Source organism: Vespa crabro, chromosome 2 (assembly GCF_910589235.1).
Source record: "Vespa crabro chromosome 2, iyVesCrab1.2, whole genome shotgun sequence".
NCBI lineage: Eukaryota > Metazoa > Arthropoda > Insecta > Hymenoptera > Vespidae > Vespa > Vespa crabro.
Genome location: NC_060956.1, coordinates 9,489,401 through 9,507,529, shown reverse-complemented (window position 1 = coordinate 9,507,529; position 18,129 = coordinate 9,489,401). Strand labels below are relative to the sequence as shown.

The following is an 18,129-nucleotide window of genomic DNA, read 5'->3' as shown; positions in this document are numbered from 1 at the left end:
TCCCATGTTTTTTTCATGTTATTTTTTCGTGATTATGTTATAACGTATATCGTTGTTTTGTGTGATAATAATATTTGTATGTAAGGAAAATCGAATTACATTTAATAAAAGCAAGCGAAAAACATATACGGATAATACTTTTATGAAAAGGTAGCTTCTATTGATAAAGAAACAATAAATATAAGCTCGACTGATATTTTGATTATTTAAAATAGAGAATAGTTTTCGATGAATTCTTTATTATTATTATTTTATAATGATTATTTTGTAACAATATATATTGACATTTAAAGTGAGAATTATCCTTCTTTTTTTATTTCAATTATCAGATAATTCTGTTAATTAATCGTTGGATACGTTCATTAAATTTATTCGTGTGGAAGCTTAATTAAATTGTGTTAAAGAGATGAAAAGATAATAAATCGAATTTTTCATTATTTCATTGTTTTTCATCTTCACTATACGCAAATATCTCTATCATACAGATGACACGTCTCTGTAGGATAATTATGAATGAATAATATATCTCTTATAGAATGAGACTGAGATGAAAATTCTTCACCATAAAGAATAACACGATTGTCGCAGAGCCTTATATGTGAATGTAAAATTTGATTTTCAAAATGGCATTTTATTATGGAGATTTAAAAAGTATCACGAGTTGAACTATCGCGATGGTAAAACGACGACGTTACATTATTTTTCGTGAATTTTGTTACATAATAATAATTTATTAGAAATCGAATAATAAAAGGAAAGAGAATAGGAACAGAGCAAACGTTTTGCAGGTATTTGGTGAACCAGAGAGACGTATTTTTTCCCGAGCCATGGCTGGAAAAATGTTTGAATGCAAGGAGGCAATATCTTCCACATAGAATCGACAGAACGAACGCCAATATTATGACACCGATGTACACACTATTTGAATTGTCATTAAGAGCAATCAAAAATTTTCTTAAACATAAGGAGCAAGTTTTCAAACTCGACATTCCAAGGAGTCTTCAATACGAGCTTGCTTCAAGGCTACCAAGCAAAAACAATAATGAAGAGGATTTGTAACAATTTCTGGATATCCATGGATCACCAAGGCTTCTACGTCTCGATAGTACATTCGCTTTGAGTTAACCGTTCGATAATTTCACTTTTTCTTTTTCTTTCTTTTCTTTTCTTTTTTTCTTTTTTAAGTTTCAAAACGCACAGTTACATTTTTTCCAATTGTTCTCTTCGATCTAATGTCGTTACACTTTAGTAAATTTTGGATTTTTGTTCTTCCATTGAAAAAAAAAAATTTGTGAGAAGTACGTTATTGACAATTGTTTAAAAAATCATTCACTCGTCGTATCGTTACTATTATTACTATTCCTCTTTCATATCGATTTTTCTATTATTTTTTATTTTGATAGCTTGTAATGAGAGAATTCGAATTTTCAACATTACATTGATACTATGTAAATCCGAACCGAGTTTCAAATTGTTTTCCATCTCATTTTGAAGCGGTGAATGTGAACAATAAAACATTGAAAAGTTGAGGAGGGACCGTGTATTGAGGGAAAAATGTGAAACGAATACTTATCGTTGTGGAGAAAGAGAACAATTTGATATCGAAATTCTCCTTCTTTAAATATAAAATAATTAAAATATTAAAATAAATGTAACATCTTTAAGCTTAAAGTTTAACTATTAAAATAAATGTAACATCTTTAAGCTTAAAGTTTAACTATTAAGTCTTAATATATTTTATGGAGAATAGTCACAGGATATGTGCGTGCGTGCGTGTGCGTGTGTGTGTGTGTGTGTGCGCGCGCGCGCGCGCGTGTGTGTGTGTGTGTGTGACTTATATCGATCGAATCGCTCACGTTACCTATTTGTTGTTTATAAGCCATTAATTTTTTACTTAATCTATAAATTTTAACATTAACTATAAATTTTTTTATTTTAAGATTATATCTCAAAGTGTATGTATGTATGTATGTATGTATGTATTTATGTATTTATGTACGTACATACACTATTTACCATATATTTAATAAGTATGTAATGGAAAAAAAAAATAGATCAAAATACCAATTTCATATTAATGTACATGTATTAATATTATAAATATATTACAACTTTGCTATGTCTGTAGAAAATAATAAGTTTAAAATCGTACGAATAAAGGACAAGATCGAACGAGAGATATCAAATAAATTAAATTTATTCATAAAAAATTATATTTCGCGTATTAAGATGATTGTATTAAAAAATATATTTACTAATTCAATCAATTATTATTATTATTATTATTATTATTATTATTATTATTATTATTATTATTATTATTATTATTATTATTATTATTATTTTTATTTAATGAATTAAAATGTTAGTAAGTCTTCGTAAAGCGGACAACGATCGTTCGACAAATATTTTAAAGAGAATGGTTTATCTACTAGAATACTATTTTGAATTTGTTCGGTATTTTTCGCTAAAGTTTTTTAAAGATTAATATCGATTAAAGTAAACTGAAATATCTTTAGAACGTTTTAATGTTCATTTCGAATGTAACTTAAATAATGTTCATTTCTAATAAGAATTTTAAACAAAATCGATCTCGTTGGATCGCTTTAAATATAATCATTCATAGTTTAAGTAACGTTAATAAGTTTTAATCGATTCTTTCGCCATTTAATGTTAACTTTCAAATTTCATTGTACTCTCGAACAGTTCGGTAATTAAGTAATCGTCGTAATCATCACGGAAATTCGAAGCAAGTTTTAAGTTTAGAGGTCTTTTGGAAGATATGAGATTGTGTTATGAAGATAAACCAACTTCGTTATCGCAATTCGTTACGAAGTTATTAAGCCGATCTGCCCGACTATTTTCATGCTCTATCTATACTTTTTTCTTTCTTTTTTTTTCTTTTAATAATTTTCCATCGAAAAATAACATTCATAATTATGTATGCGCATATCTTAATAACTTATTTAATTAATTGAACAATTATTATAAAATATTTTGCATTTATTTTGTGTAGTCAAAAGATTGTACCAAGTATATTGGGCATTATATAGTATGTTTTTCTTATTTAAATATTAAACAGTTTCGACTGCTATGTATGTTTATACATTGTATGATTACATATACTATAAATTTATTTTTACTAATAAGTTTAAAATCTTTAAACTAATAAGTTTATGTGTATAATTGTATCTTAATTATTAATTTCTTTAAATCCCTCTCGTGCGCCATGTATATGTAAAAAGCATACATATGTAAATATACGTACGTGGATAGCAATTTAGACGTTAATCTGAAATAATCTTTCTTTTCCTTTCTTTGTTTTTTATATTTTATTCAGCCCTTTATGTACACGTGTGTACATGCAACTTTTTTGACAAAATAATAAATATGTTTTAATGATATTCGAGTCAAAATGATAACATATTTTTGGTATAAAAAAATAATATTTCAAACAGTTGGTCATGCGAGGGATTTAATTATATTTAAAAAACGATTATAACATTCCACTTGTTTTTATTTCTCTTTCTCTTTCTCTCTATGTTATTAATTATTTTAATATTATTTTTATATCAAAAATATAATGATTTATCACAACGATAAGTATATAAACATTTTCATTGAGTGTCCGTTGAAAATAGAACTGCGAGTCTTAGAACCGTAAAGTCGTAAAACGAGCTTGTAAACACAAACATCCTAGCTAACAAAGAGTGATTTACACTGTGATTCACCTTATTGTCGTAGGATCGGTCAATCCTGCTATAGGTTATCGAGGTTTACACAAGTTGAGCGATCCTTTTACACCTACATTTTAGAGCTGTTTTCTTCTTTTTTGTATTTTTCTTTACGGTATCAACACTTGAGAAAGCGATATATTAGACACTTAAACTTTTACTTTATCTTTTCTATGATATTTTAACCATAAACCATTTATAATCTTTAAGAGAGTGTTGCGCGAAGCTCTATGAGGATTTATTCTTTATCCTTTATCCTTCTGAGTATCCATTTTTCTCGCTCTTCATGTATTCCAAATCATTTGATAATATATTGTATTTACTAGGTAACAGAATGTTTCGAATGTAAATTTGGAATCATCGATCCAATTTTAAAAATACAAAATAGATACAAGAATCGACAATAAAATTGACATGACAATCGGTAAGACGATTCGTTTTAATTTATAAACTTTTATTATTATTTTATTCGTTTTTTTTTATAATATTTATTATTCGTATAAAAGAAAAAAAAATAGAAAAATAAAAAGAAAAAGAAATCGTGCGTTTAAAAATGAAATATTTTTTAAACGCCATTTTCGACAATACACTCGGATAAACAAGCAGCATCTCCATCTGGTTGAAAACAAAGAGTTTAATTTTCATCAGATCGGTAAGTCCTTCCTTGTTATCGTGTAAATCAGCGTAATTATTTGAATTGCAAATAAATGCAAACATTGCATATCTCTCTTATTCTACATTTTCTCCCTCTTCGTTGCATTTTTAATACGTACTTTTAATACATCACTGAGAAGACGTATGTATGTATGCTAACGACGAAAGCCTTTCTCTCATCCTTCTAGTAGGACCGACTGCATTAAACAGATTGGATTATAAGTTTAACGCGTGCTAATCTGAAATGTTGGCTCTCGTACGTTTCATCCAGCCAGTTGTGCGGATGGGAATAAAGAAAAATAGTTATTAAAATATAATGAAGTCCATGTGAAAGAGAAGATATAAACAGTGTTCTGAAAATCATGTCATAATCGGTAAGGATATAACTAGTCTGGAAAAATATTAAATTAAAAATGTAAAATAACATTTTATTCAGAGTAAACTTGTCATATTTGTGTATGTGGACTTAGATCAAATTATATATATATATATATATATATATATATATATATATATATATATATGGATTTGAAGGTTTTAGCATTAGTTAACTGTGTCCATGTGTATGAGACAAATCAGTTGGCAGTCAAACAGAGTGTGGTCTGTCCTTTGTAAGATGCATTGTTTATGAAAGGAAGAGAAGGGGTGAGATATTGAAAAAGTGAGTGAAATGGAAATGCAACATGAGTAAGATAGACAACGAAATAAAGGAATACGACATAAAAGCAATAAGAATTACCGTATGCGTGTGTACATATGTGAGTGGAAATGAAAAAGGCTATGGGGTGTACGTGATTGAAAAAAAACAACGGAGGGCCAGTCATGAGTAGATCAAGCGAGGTAAAATAACGAAGGTTTTGAGTGGACCAACAAAGAATAACAAGAAGGATAACACAAAGTAAATAGTAACAAGTAAAATTTTGAGTAAATCAGGAAAAGAGAGAAGAGTTGTAATATCTTAAGTTGTAACACTTTAATTATACTATTTATATTAATAAAGTTAAATTTTAATAATATTATAAATCTACATTAGCTAAGAGTAAGTGATCCGAGTTGGTCAATCTGTATCTTTCAGGTAGGGTTTAAAAGAATATCCTATATAGTAATCTTAAAGAGTAATTCTGAGGTGAGGTGGCTTTACGGATGAGACGACTCATATTTTGTAGATATAATCCCATTTTCAGATATTTTAAGTAGTAGGACTGATAATTATTAATAAAATTTATAAATAATAATCATATTTAATTAAAAAATTAGGAAAGTTATTTGTAATATAGAAATTCAATAATCTTAAAAATTTTATTCTTGTCTTTTAAATCATAATTTAAATCATATGGATTTTTATTCTCTCTCTGAATCATTTCTAATGAAGAAGGTTAAAAAAAAATAAAGAACCAGGACCTTTCTCACCTGGTTGTTCACGCAATTAATGAAAAGACCCGTGACAGACACATCAGACAAAATGTTAAAGAAAATTAATCCAATCTTCAGTACGCTGAAGAATGTAGGAAATGTTTCAGAAGTAACAAAATCTGTTGATGCACACATTTGTCCCTCTATTGTTCACAGTATTTTCTTCTAAGAATCATATATCACTATTAGAAATATCTGCCCTTGGGAACTCGTTGTCTAGAAAACGCATAGATAAAAAACACGTTGCCATCTTTATCCGAGCTTAGGGATTTTTAGTCAAATACCTAGTTTTCATTAATTTGTCGAGCCGAGCAATAAATAAATAATAAAAGGAAAAGATCCTCCGTGTAAATCGACTATTATCGCTGGTCCGTTGCGAAACGTGTATATCGAAACGCTTTCGTAGTTGTGCTCCTCACTATGTAACATAATTTGCTAAAAACTTAGGCAAATCCAAATGTAAATGTCTCCCTTAAAGAAGATTCATTTATTTATTATATATCGAAAAAAGCGACTGGATTTAATCTGTGAGATGATGTTCAATATGTTTGGATTTATGTTATCTCTGTAAACAAGTTATATGTGGGAAGTTATATAAAAGAAGAAATAATTTTTCTATTTTTACAAATATATAAATTCTTTTTTTTGGATATCGATTAAATCTATAATATAGCGAAATTTTAAAATAAATACAAGTAATTATTCTCGGAATTACTTTTATTATTTTGACAACTAATTCATATCGTATTGTAATTCATACTGCATACTATATGAATATATTATTTATGAATCAAGTAGTCGTATATTTTTACGAGTTGAAAATCAGTGAACATCAGTGAAAATATCATTATATGCCGATTATTTTTGAAATTGTAGTATGAGAAAGTAATTACTGTAATGTTTAAAATATAGATTGTTTCGTAAACGATCCATCATAACTATTTTTTATTAGATATAATTTCAATTGCAAATGGTTATTATTATATAAATGAACAAAAAAATTATAAGTGTCGATTAAACAAAATTATATTAACCGTCATTATTTAAGATCACGAATAAAAAAGAAATATATTTATATGCACTGGGTAGCTGACTCATTGTCAAAGCTATATAACTTTTCTTTATTACACTTTCTTGTAACTTTAACCAGTTGCGGTTGAAGTTTTTGTTCTGATATCTATTGACGCACAACCTGCATATATGTGTGTGTATGTATATTGTATATGTGAACATATAATTTATAAGAATCATTCATCGTCAATCATAACAACTTAATAGCTTATAATACGTTATAAATTATACAATTATATTATAATTTATAATATTATAATTATAATATAATTATTTAATTTATAATTTATACTACCACATACACAATATAAGTAACATATAAGAAGACAAAACTGAGATAAGAGAAAAATGCATTCACGTCTTCCAATTTTACTTTGCTAAATTAAACCCATAGGAATAGTATCTCTATGTTTTCTATCCAGTTGTCCTATCTTTGTCGTAAATAAATCCCATATCTCTCTCTCTCTCTCTCTCTCTCTCTCTTTCTCTCTCTTTCTCTCTTTCGCTCTCTCTCGTGATGTGATTTTCTCGGATGATATAACTTAAGTATAACGTTACATTTTATACCTTATTCGGTATAAGACGAACTCAGTTCGTGTAGGCGACACGGTTGACTATCAAGATTTCGATTTGTTATTCCTATCGTAGTGATCTCCTACGATCCTTTAGTACAACGTAATTCGTTCTAATCGTTATTGCGTGACTTCTGCCATCTTCCATAATCTCGTCTATAAATTTTATACTATGAATAAAACGTCATACCGTCATACGATAATGATAAATATAAAGAGAAGTAAATATCTTATATGAATTATTCTATACATTACACACACACACACACACACACACACACACACACACACACACACACACACACACACACACATGTATATATAATATTCATAATATAATAATAATAATAAAAAAAATAAATTTATACATGTAGTTACATATAGATTTATTATATCCAATTTTTTTTATATGCAATTATTCCCGGAAATAGAAAGATTCGCAATAATCATACAGGACTAAACATGCAAACGGACAAAATGCAAAAAGAGCAAACAACGGTTAAAAATAATAGATCACATAATTGGATGATGAAAACTAATAGCAGGGATGGCATACCTAGACACATACAATGCTGCAATCAAAATGATACATAAAGCAATAGTCGATACATACAAACTGGAAGAAAACAAAACGCACTGTACAAATTATTGGTGTACTTAAATACCAATAATACAATAAAAACAGAAGACTATAAAATATAATATACTGAGATTTAACGATACACATAAACGAAACAGTGAAATAGAATTGTTCAGACCTCGGATTTTCGCACGAATGGAATAAAATAACATAGCTCATTGATATCTTAATATCAAACTATAACAACGTACAACTCAAATATAGAGAAAAAATAGATAATAGACTTCACTGGCACAGGAAATACAAAGGATGTTGAAAACACAAATGCAAAGGTTGTTTGAATTGTGTACGTAGTAACACTAATAATATTCGTAACAGGAATCACTTCCTATGTCTTGAAAAAATACCTTAAACCATTAAACATATATCCGCGTGCATACGAAAAGATCCAGAGAGTGGTTATATTAAAAATATGCACAATAGTACGCACTTTATTAAATATAGAACAGGAGGATTAAACTTGGAAAAGGCTCGTCAAATCAGTCAGATACTCCGATAAAAGGGAAGTTTAAAAAAACATAATAATAATAATAAATGTATGTGTATATATATACATATATATATACAATAATAATAAATGTATGTGTATATATATACACACTATGTTTAATTCATAAAATCCCAGACAAAATCTCGGATAAAATCTCAAACCAAAGCTCAGACAAAATTTTGGGCAAAAGGCTTAGAGAAAATATAGACAAAACACCAAAAAAAGAAAACCCCAGACAAAATCCCTGTCGAAACCTAGATCCAAGCCGTCCAAAATCCAGCAGACCCTGTCGAGCCAAACTGAACCTTTTCTATTTTGTCCGATTCTATCCTATCCTCTTCTGTTTTCTCTTCTTCTTATCCTTTTATTTTCTGTCTTGTAAATAAACAAAGTTACCTCGTAAAAGAACATGAAAATGTAAAATTTTATGATGGACCAACTTTCATAAAAAATCTAAATCTAACGAGACTCAAGGAACGAAGACTCGTTTCCTTTAAATATTATATTTATATTATATTATTGCACTGTACATTATTATTTTATTAATTGTTAGTAAATCATGATTTAAGAAACAAGCAGAAAATTTTTGAGATTATTGAATTTCTATATTATAAACAAATTATTTAATTTTTTAATTGAAATCATATAAGGAGTATTGTTTATGAGTTTTGTAAAAAAATTATCAATCTTACCACTTAAAATGTATGAAAATCGAACTATATCTAAAAAATATGAGATGTGGCTTAATTCAATTGAATTTTTCGTCTAGAAGCACTCAAAATCCGATCCAAATTACTTTACAATTTTTACAAATTTGTAGTTTAATAATTTAAAAACGGCTTATACAAATTACATGTGTAGATAATGTTTTGAAAACAGTTTGATGTCAGCTACGAAAATATATAATAAAGATTCTAAGGTTCCATTAAAAAATTTAAATACGATCTTTGCAGGACTCTTCTTTTTATCGTAAAAAGTAATCACTACAATGTATTCACTCTTGACAGTGTACGATGTTCGTTTAAAACGTTCATTTTATAATATTTGGGGAAATTATTGCGTGTATACATTTAAACGAGACATACTGCATATCTATTTTATTCTAATTTATATAGATATATTAATACTCGATTATATACGATATAGCATATATATGCTTGGTTATTTATGTATAGATACATTATGAATGAGTCTGATCCGATACTGACCTTAACTGATTGAAAGAGGTCAGTACAATGATTATTCATTGGACGAATTAACTTCGTTTTGTATAGTCTGTACATTCTTCTCTTTATTTTAGATGTCTGTACATCTTTCTCTTTATTTTCAGATACAATTATTACATAGGGAACAAAAATATTGTCCAAATTTTGGAAAACTAGTCTTTCATCATTATTCTGGTAATTACAATTTTTGAGATAATTCAAACAATGGATTGTTAATTTTTTAATAATCTCATTAAAAAAAGCTTTGAGGGCTCGCCAACCTATGCATATATTTAGTTTTAATTTGGAGAACCGAAAATATGGGATATTTTTTGTTGTTTTTTCTTCTAGCAAAAATCATTTTAAATTTAACTTCCATTTTTACAGATACGTCCTGACGTATCAAGTGTTTTTTCCGCAGAGAAATATTTTAGTATCTTTTTTTTTTCTTTTTGAAATCATAAATATTTGATACAAAAAAAGTGAGGAACAGTTATTTGTATGAGTCTATGGAAAAAGTTAAATTATTCATCCAATACAATAGGAGTTTAATAAGAAAAATTATTGTATTTATAATTAATGTCTCTGGACGTGGAATGAAATGATATCTGTAAATAAACGAGTTTAAGATAACATAACTTTTCTCAATGACGACATTAACTAGTCGTTTGTTGAAAATTCACCGGATATTTCATTTCCTCTTGTTCCGAATAATCGTCCTTTTCAGATATTTTTTTTTAGAAAATGATATGTCCTGGATGGTAATTCGGTGAAAATACATGTTTTATAAGTAACGTCACGCGAAAAATCATTACTTTTTATGTACGATCCGTTGGTAACCATGCTCGAGACGTCTCGCGACGAAGAAATAAATGTTTTCACGAGAAAATTAATGAGCACTGTTACGAGGAGACGACTGATAAAGTAGATATTTTAATGAATACGTTTGTCTGTTCGCTGAAATGTTAAAATTTCAACATGATCCTTCATTATGTATTTATAAATATCTGAAACATTTATAAAATATAAACTTAAAATATATTTTTAAATATATCTTTATACATACATATGTTTGTGTGGGTTTTATTTTCTTTAATTGATGAATAAAAGTAAGAAAATATTTATAAAATAAAAACGTCGGAAATATTTTCTCGTAGATCTTTAGAATCGTCTTGTGTGAAATAAAATTTGTATAGAAAAAAGTCCTATAAGTGTGTGTGTGTGTATATATATAGATATAATGTGTATAAAATTATTAATAATTCGTTGGTCTTAATGCAAAAATATTTTAATTTAATCGAGATATTTTTAAATCAATGACATAACGAAAGTGACTCACGTTGAGTCAATTCGATTTGATGAGTCAATCCTGCTCGATGTTATTCGTCTCAATTAAATGGATTCGCTCTGTGAACTTCGGTTACTTTCTCTACTTTAATCTACTTTACTTTCAAAAATACCGAGAAATGATCTCCATTAAGAAAAATTTAATAGAGTATACCTGCTAAGAGAAAAAAAAAAGAAAGAAAAATATATAATAAAATATATCATTGTATGTACGTAAGATTTTCTTCTAAAATTGTTCTAAATATTTCCGAAGAATCTCTATGTTGGACGTTGGACGTTGAACTTGTCAATGAAGTATTATTCGATGATAAAAATGTAAAACGAGACTTGGAAATAGCGTTGGCGGTCGATTAAAATGCTTCTCACGGGATATTAACACGAGACGCATTTTAAATTGAGCATCCATCGTGCTTTCAATGTAGAAATACTATGGAATCTCGAAAGAGGGTTCACTCTTCGAAAAGGTTTTTTTAAAATGATACATTACAAAAAATCCTATTTATTTATCATATTATATTAATCTAAATATTTCATTAACTCATTATAAACCGATTTTATTTTTGTTATTCCAAAAATAAATTCTATGATTTGAAACTCATGATATAATTTATACTTATAGTATAGTCATTACTACATTTCAAGTATTATTTCTACAATACTTTGGATACTATACTATATTTTTATTTTTAATTTTAATTTTGTCAGGACAAAATGAAATAAGATTTGAAAAAAAAAATAGATATATGAATATGCAATTTTAAAGTTATGATAGTTTATAAAAGGTTTATGTATACAGAGAATTAAAGATTATATCTGCTTGTTGATTAAAAAATTTTTTCTCTTATTTAAAACAATAATGGATTTTACAACGATATAGAAAAACATAATTATGTAAGAAATAAAATGATATTTTCAATTTTAACATATTTCACTTTATACATATTTTAAATATCAATATAATTGTTCAAAATATAGTACGATCGATTGAATGTATGACGATTCCATTATATTAATAATCTTTTTAGAACGATCCTTAACTTTCGATGCAATTAAAATTTTTTATCCTAATCGATATATAATGTTATGTATCTACGTCTAGTTATATAATGAGAAAAAAATAGAAAAAAGAAAAGGTAAGAAAAACTTGTGGCCTACCGCACGATCTATGGGCCAGAGAATCGAACGAGATCGAAGATCTAGCTAGACGATCTTCTCTTGGGACGTGACGAGAGAGAAGAGCGGACATTAATATTGCGAAAGTCGATGAGAGAGGCCGTGGGAAATTGAAAAAAAAATAACATTTTTGTTGCCCGATAGCAACAACTTCGCGACACAACTTGTCCTCGTCATCGTCGTCGTCCTTCATCAATACGATCTGAAAGTCGGACGAACTAGTTAATTGTTTTTTGCTTTATCGATCGCGAACTTATTTCAACGAATAGTTTATCAGACGTTCTAACCGAATAAGGAAATAGTTAACTCTAAATGGGAAAAGTCATCCGATTTGATACGACTCCTTATCCTTATACATACGTTGATTAAAATAGTTTACATTTTTCGTTTCTCTTTTTTTCATTATAAAATTCGTATAAAGGAAAACATATAAGTATGTATCTTTAACTTATACGATATAAATATGCTAAGGAGTTTTTCTTTTAACTTCTTCTAATTAGTATACTAGTATACTAGTATTAGTATTATACTTACTAATATAGCTAACTAACTGAGTATACTAGTGTATAAACTAATATTGTAGTATACGTTCATGAAGGTTCGTTGTCGAATCATTTTGAACAATGCTATAATAAACTTTATGTTTGTTATAATCAAATAAAAATGACAGAATTATATCTGTATAATTTCAACGAATCGTTTTTATCCGAGTCACGCAAAAATTTCCACGATTAACATTTTTCTAATTTACCCAATTAGTTCCTCGGCCAAGGAAAATATTTCTCTGAAAACTCGGCTCTAGTTCAAGATTGCTAAGCTTGTTCAATCAGGCCCATGTTCGAGAAGTACAGAGAGAGAGGGGGTGAGAGATAGGGAGGTAGAAAGTGAATGAGTGAGGTGAGACACACACACAGTGAAAAAAGAATATGAACATTTCGATTCTCTCCTCTTGAAATACGAATAGGACGGGACATATCTCGACGAAGCACGAAATTCGGATTCGACGTAAGAAGAGAGCGAAAAAAGTGAAAGATAGATAGATAGATAGGTAGATAGATAGATAGATAGATAGATAGAGAGAGAGAGAGAGAGAGAGAGAGAGAGAGAGAAAGAGAGAGAGAAAGAGGAGCACAAAATTTTACACATCTTGTCTATTGTAGAAGAAACAGAGTCGGAGGGATATTGTGAAAGGCTGATAAATGAGACAAAGCGAGAAATATAGGTAATAATACTTGTACACGAAGACCAAGTGGAAAACATAGTCGTTTCATCGTATTTGTCGTACTATCATTATCGTTGGTTTATTCTCTCTTTCTCTCTCTCTCTCTCTCTCTCTCTGTCTTTGTCTCTTTCTCTTTATCTTTCTCTTGTCCGTAAATATCGTGGTCTTCATTGTATTAGGATTTGCAGGTTGACCTCGGTTACCCGTGGGATTCACCACGTATCCTGTTGGATGATCACAGTACGTTCTACTCAGCTGAATTCATTCGAATGCTTCCACAGCGTTCTTCGGGTTCTCTTTCACGCGAAAATTCGTTTTTCGTGTCGGCACATTTCACCGACTGTTTTTACTCTCCTCTCTACTACTGCTCTATCATCTATCTCTATTTCTTTCTCTTTCTATTTCTATTTTTCTCTTTTTTCTCTTTCTCTTTCTCTTTCTCGAACTTATTTAATCATTGGAAATCAGTCGACGTTTCGATAATGCTCTCACCCTCTTCCATCAACAAAATTCTAGATTTTATCTACGAAAACAGTCGATCATTATTAACGCGGCTATCACATAAAAACAACGCGACGTTTTTATTAGATTCTTCTCTATTCTTTTTCGTTCTCGCTTTAAACATAATAGCTAGCTATCTCTGCTGATTGAGATTTTCCCTCTTTCACTTCTATCTCTCTCTCCCTTCCTTTTTTTCTTCGTTGATCACATTTTATACATACTTATAAATATACTATATACTTATAAATATATTATATATATATATATACATAAATACATACACACACACACACATATATATATATATATATGTATATATGATCGTGCAATAGAAATAATTACTTTATACTTCGGTCTCGAAAGTTTAAACCAAAAACCGCAATCAACGAACGTTCGTGCTTTGTCCGTGATTGAACCAGTGCTAAAATCAACAAGTACAGTCGACGTAGAAACGAAACTTTCTTGTAGATATAATAACCCATTCCAAACATACTGACTACAAATTATAATGTTTACATTTCGAGATGTAGCGAGCGATGTTTATATTATTTCTAACGTTACCCGTACTAAATTGATTTTGACATAAATGCCAGATCTGGTGTACCAGCGCCTTTTTCTTTTTTTTTTTTTAGTTAACTTATAAAATAGTAAAAAAAATTTTGTGTATATCTTGAAGAGTTTAGTAAATAGTTTATTTTTATGTAAAATTACGTGAAAGATTTTCAAAGAAGATTATATTATCTATGTATAGCGTTATTTACTTTACATATTCGTTGTAATAAACACCAGGAAGTTTCGAACATGATGAACAACTTATTTACCACGATTATCATTGTGGTTACCATACTGGTTACGGAAAGCTACTTATTTGCTCTGAATCTCACCGGTTGTGCTTTATGAATTTGCAAGGATTATTCGGATAATAAACTATCTTCGTTGCGACAACGAGACCACCATGTATTTATATTTACATGTAAACACATACACACACAAAGAGAGAGAGAGAGAGAGAGAGAGAGAGAGAGAGAGAGAGAGAGAGAGAGAGAGAGAGAGAGACAAACAGATAGACACATAGCCATATACACACACAAACGTATTTAAATTGCGTCTCGTACACAATAGCGCACTATTGTCGTTGACGTGAAGTAGTTCGTGAAGTATCGACGTAGGTGGTTGTTGGAGAAGATACGTTTATACGAGATAAAGATATATATCATATACGTATATTATATATATATATATATATATATATCACATATATACATCACATATATATCATATATATCATATATATAATATATATCATATATATATATTACAGAGAGAGAGAGAGAGAGAGAGAGAGAGAGAGAGAGAGAGGGAGATATTAGGGAAAGGAAACGTAGTTCGGAGAGTTCGTAGATTTACCTCGTGAAATTTGGGAGTTTGCATTCGAGTTCCGGGGCTCAATTTGCCGTTAATAATGCACGTTACGTGAATTGCTTCCTATTTCCGTATGGCACGGGATCATTATGAGAAATGATTAATAGGTTACCCAACGTCAAGCTTTCACCTCGATCGAATTTATGTATTTTTCCACTTGAAACACGATCCGATAATTAATCGTACGGAAAAATGATATTTTTGTTACTAATCGCGCCTATATTTTTCTTTTACTTTTTTCTTTTTTTTCTTTTCTTTCTTTTTTATTAAATATTTATTAAAACTTTGATCGTAGAAAAATGTATTAAAGGAAAATAATTGGTCGAAGACAAAAATAAAATTAAAAATCCTTGTCCTTGCATATATAAAAATTGTTAATATATATATTCTATAGAAAGAAAATATTTCCTTTCTCTCTTTGTTTATCAAAATATTTAAATATCTAATTATAACTAATAGTTCATCAGGACAAAATTCGATTTGTAGTGTTCATAACGAAACGATTGGTACAATTTCACGAATCGAAATAAGCATACCGCAGGAGGTAAATTCGATTTGAATAGGTATGTGGCTCGCTCGAGAGATGATTCGTATCAAGTTTAGATAGTTATGCGGTATTACATACGGTAGGTAAGTACTATGTATGTACGTGTAGATTTGGGGTAGAAGCATAGATCAAAAGGAGACATTACAATGGTTATGCGAGTAAAGCTGCTGCATTTCGGTGAGTCGAGTCGCGTTCCGAATCTCGTAAGAAACATTCTCAGCTGTGAAAGTATCGACGTGCGTATAGCTGAGAGTTCGCATTCGTGAAATTTGTAAGTTTCTACAGGAGTTTCGGAGCTCTATTCGAAGGCATTAAACTTCTTGCTTCCTTATCGGTTTGAAACTTTCCTCCTATCCTTTCTATGACAGTTCGATTCTAACTACAAGAGGGTTTTAATAAAACGAAATTGGAAAGGATCCAGAAAATTCGATCGACATGCGTTCTTTCTCGATCATACCATCGTTCGTATATGGTTCGTATATATACATATATATATATATATATATATATATATATATATATATATATGTATATATATATGTATATGCATAGTATGTAAACAAAAAATGTATTCGGACTCTAAAAAAGGGAAAAATATCTCCAAAAGGATCCAATCTAATTGATTAAATAATAATTATAATGTTACTTAATAATTTCTTTTAAAATATCAACCAAAGAACGGGCATGGTAATGAGTGCGTGATACGGTAGAATTTTATTAATAATAGAGAGACAAAATGCAAGAGGAAAGTTAAATAAATCATAAATTGTAGCATTAGTCGGATTACTTATTGAGCCGTTATCAAAAATTGCGATAAAGGGAGTTGGGTATATTTATAATGGTCTTCTACCGTGTTCCAATGTTTGTATCTTTTATTATAATATATATTAATTATATATATATTATATTAATTATATATATATATATATATATATATATATATATATATATATATATATAAAGTAATGTCGTTTCTGCGCATGTCGATATTTGATTGTGATTAAAAATAAAAACTTGTTAAAAATTTATTCGTTTGAATTTAATTTAAGAAAGTGACATTACTTTCCTGCCCACCTAATATATAAGATATATAATATATATATATATATATATATATATGTTATTATATATGTTATTATATATATTATATATATTTTATTTATAACTCGGAGAACTCTTGAGAATTTTATATGGAATACCTACTCAGCTTTTTTCGACCTTCGTCAAATAATAACAATTTGACAATAAAGTTCATTAACGATCTTCAAGGAAAAATGCTTGAAAAGAAAGAAAAAAAAATAAGGAAATAAGGTAAAATAAAATGCAAAAAACAAAGTTCATTGAAATATTTGACTATTGTTTATTCGACGTCTGTAATACAGACGGTATTGTGGAATAAATGGAGATCGTGATGGTAACAACTTTCACTGGCTATCCGCCGGAAATTTCCATTGAAATCGGATTAAGTACGTTTCATGTTTAAATCTGACGAAACTCTCTTCGTTGAAGAGAGTAACCGAATGCTGCTCTTTCTATTTCCCGTTTTGAAATGTAATGATAATAATTAGTCGGGCGAGTAAATATAAAATGATAAAAGATAAAAACTGATAAATGGGAGACTATTTCATGGAAATTAAGAGTAAATATTTATCAAAAAATAATTATAAGACGGATTCGATCGTTTTTTTAAATAACAAAGATCATTCGTTTCTTTAAACATAGATAGATAGATAGATAGATAGATAATAGATTATTTTTAAAGGAAATCACGAAAGGTGAAATGATAAAACAGGGTTGAAATATCGACGGTCATTGATCAATTATACTTCGGTTTCTTTTTTTTTCTTTTCTCCTTTTCCTTCCGTTCTCTTTCTTATTCTTTTTTTTTTGTTCTGAAAGTTACTTCTGATTTTCCAATATTCCAGAATCGATCTCGTCGAGGCGACGATTAAACGACGCCCATCCAACGAACTGAATTATTTCCCTCGGACGACTTGCCGACCGTGCCGAAGGGAAAATGTCTGTGAAAGTGGCGAATCGCGTACGATTTTCTCTCCTCGACTTCAATGACGATTACCACTACGACTACGACTACGACTACGACGACGACGACGAGGACGACGACGATGACGACGACG

The 18,129-nt window shown here is 29.1% G+C and overlaps 2 protein-coding genes across 3 annotated transcripts in view; both read left to right on the top strand.

Moving 5' to 3' along the window:
- The window catches only part of LOC124421716 (von Hippel-Lindau disease tumor suppressor), a 55,573-nt gene extending 53,581 nt beyond the window's left edge, over positions 1-1,992 (top strand). For both annotated transcript variants that reach the window (XM_046957222.1, XM_046957221.1), the window contains exon 3: positions 789-1,992. In XM_046957222.1, the coding sequence (XP_046813178.1) occupies positions 789-1,059 (271 nt within the window). In that variant the 3' untranslated portion in view covers positions 1,060-1,992. The remainder of the gene's footprint in view (positions 1-788) is intronic.
- The window catches only part of LOC124421713 (prolyl 4-hydroxylase subunit alpha-2), a 309,909-nt gene that overhangs the window by 74,368 nt on the left and 217,412 nt on the right, over positions 1-18,129 (top strand). The window lies entirely within an intron of this gene.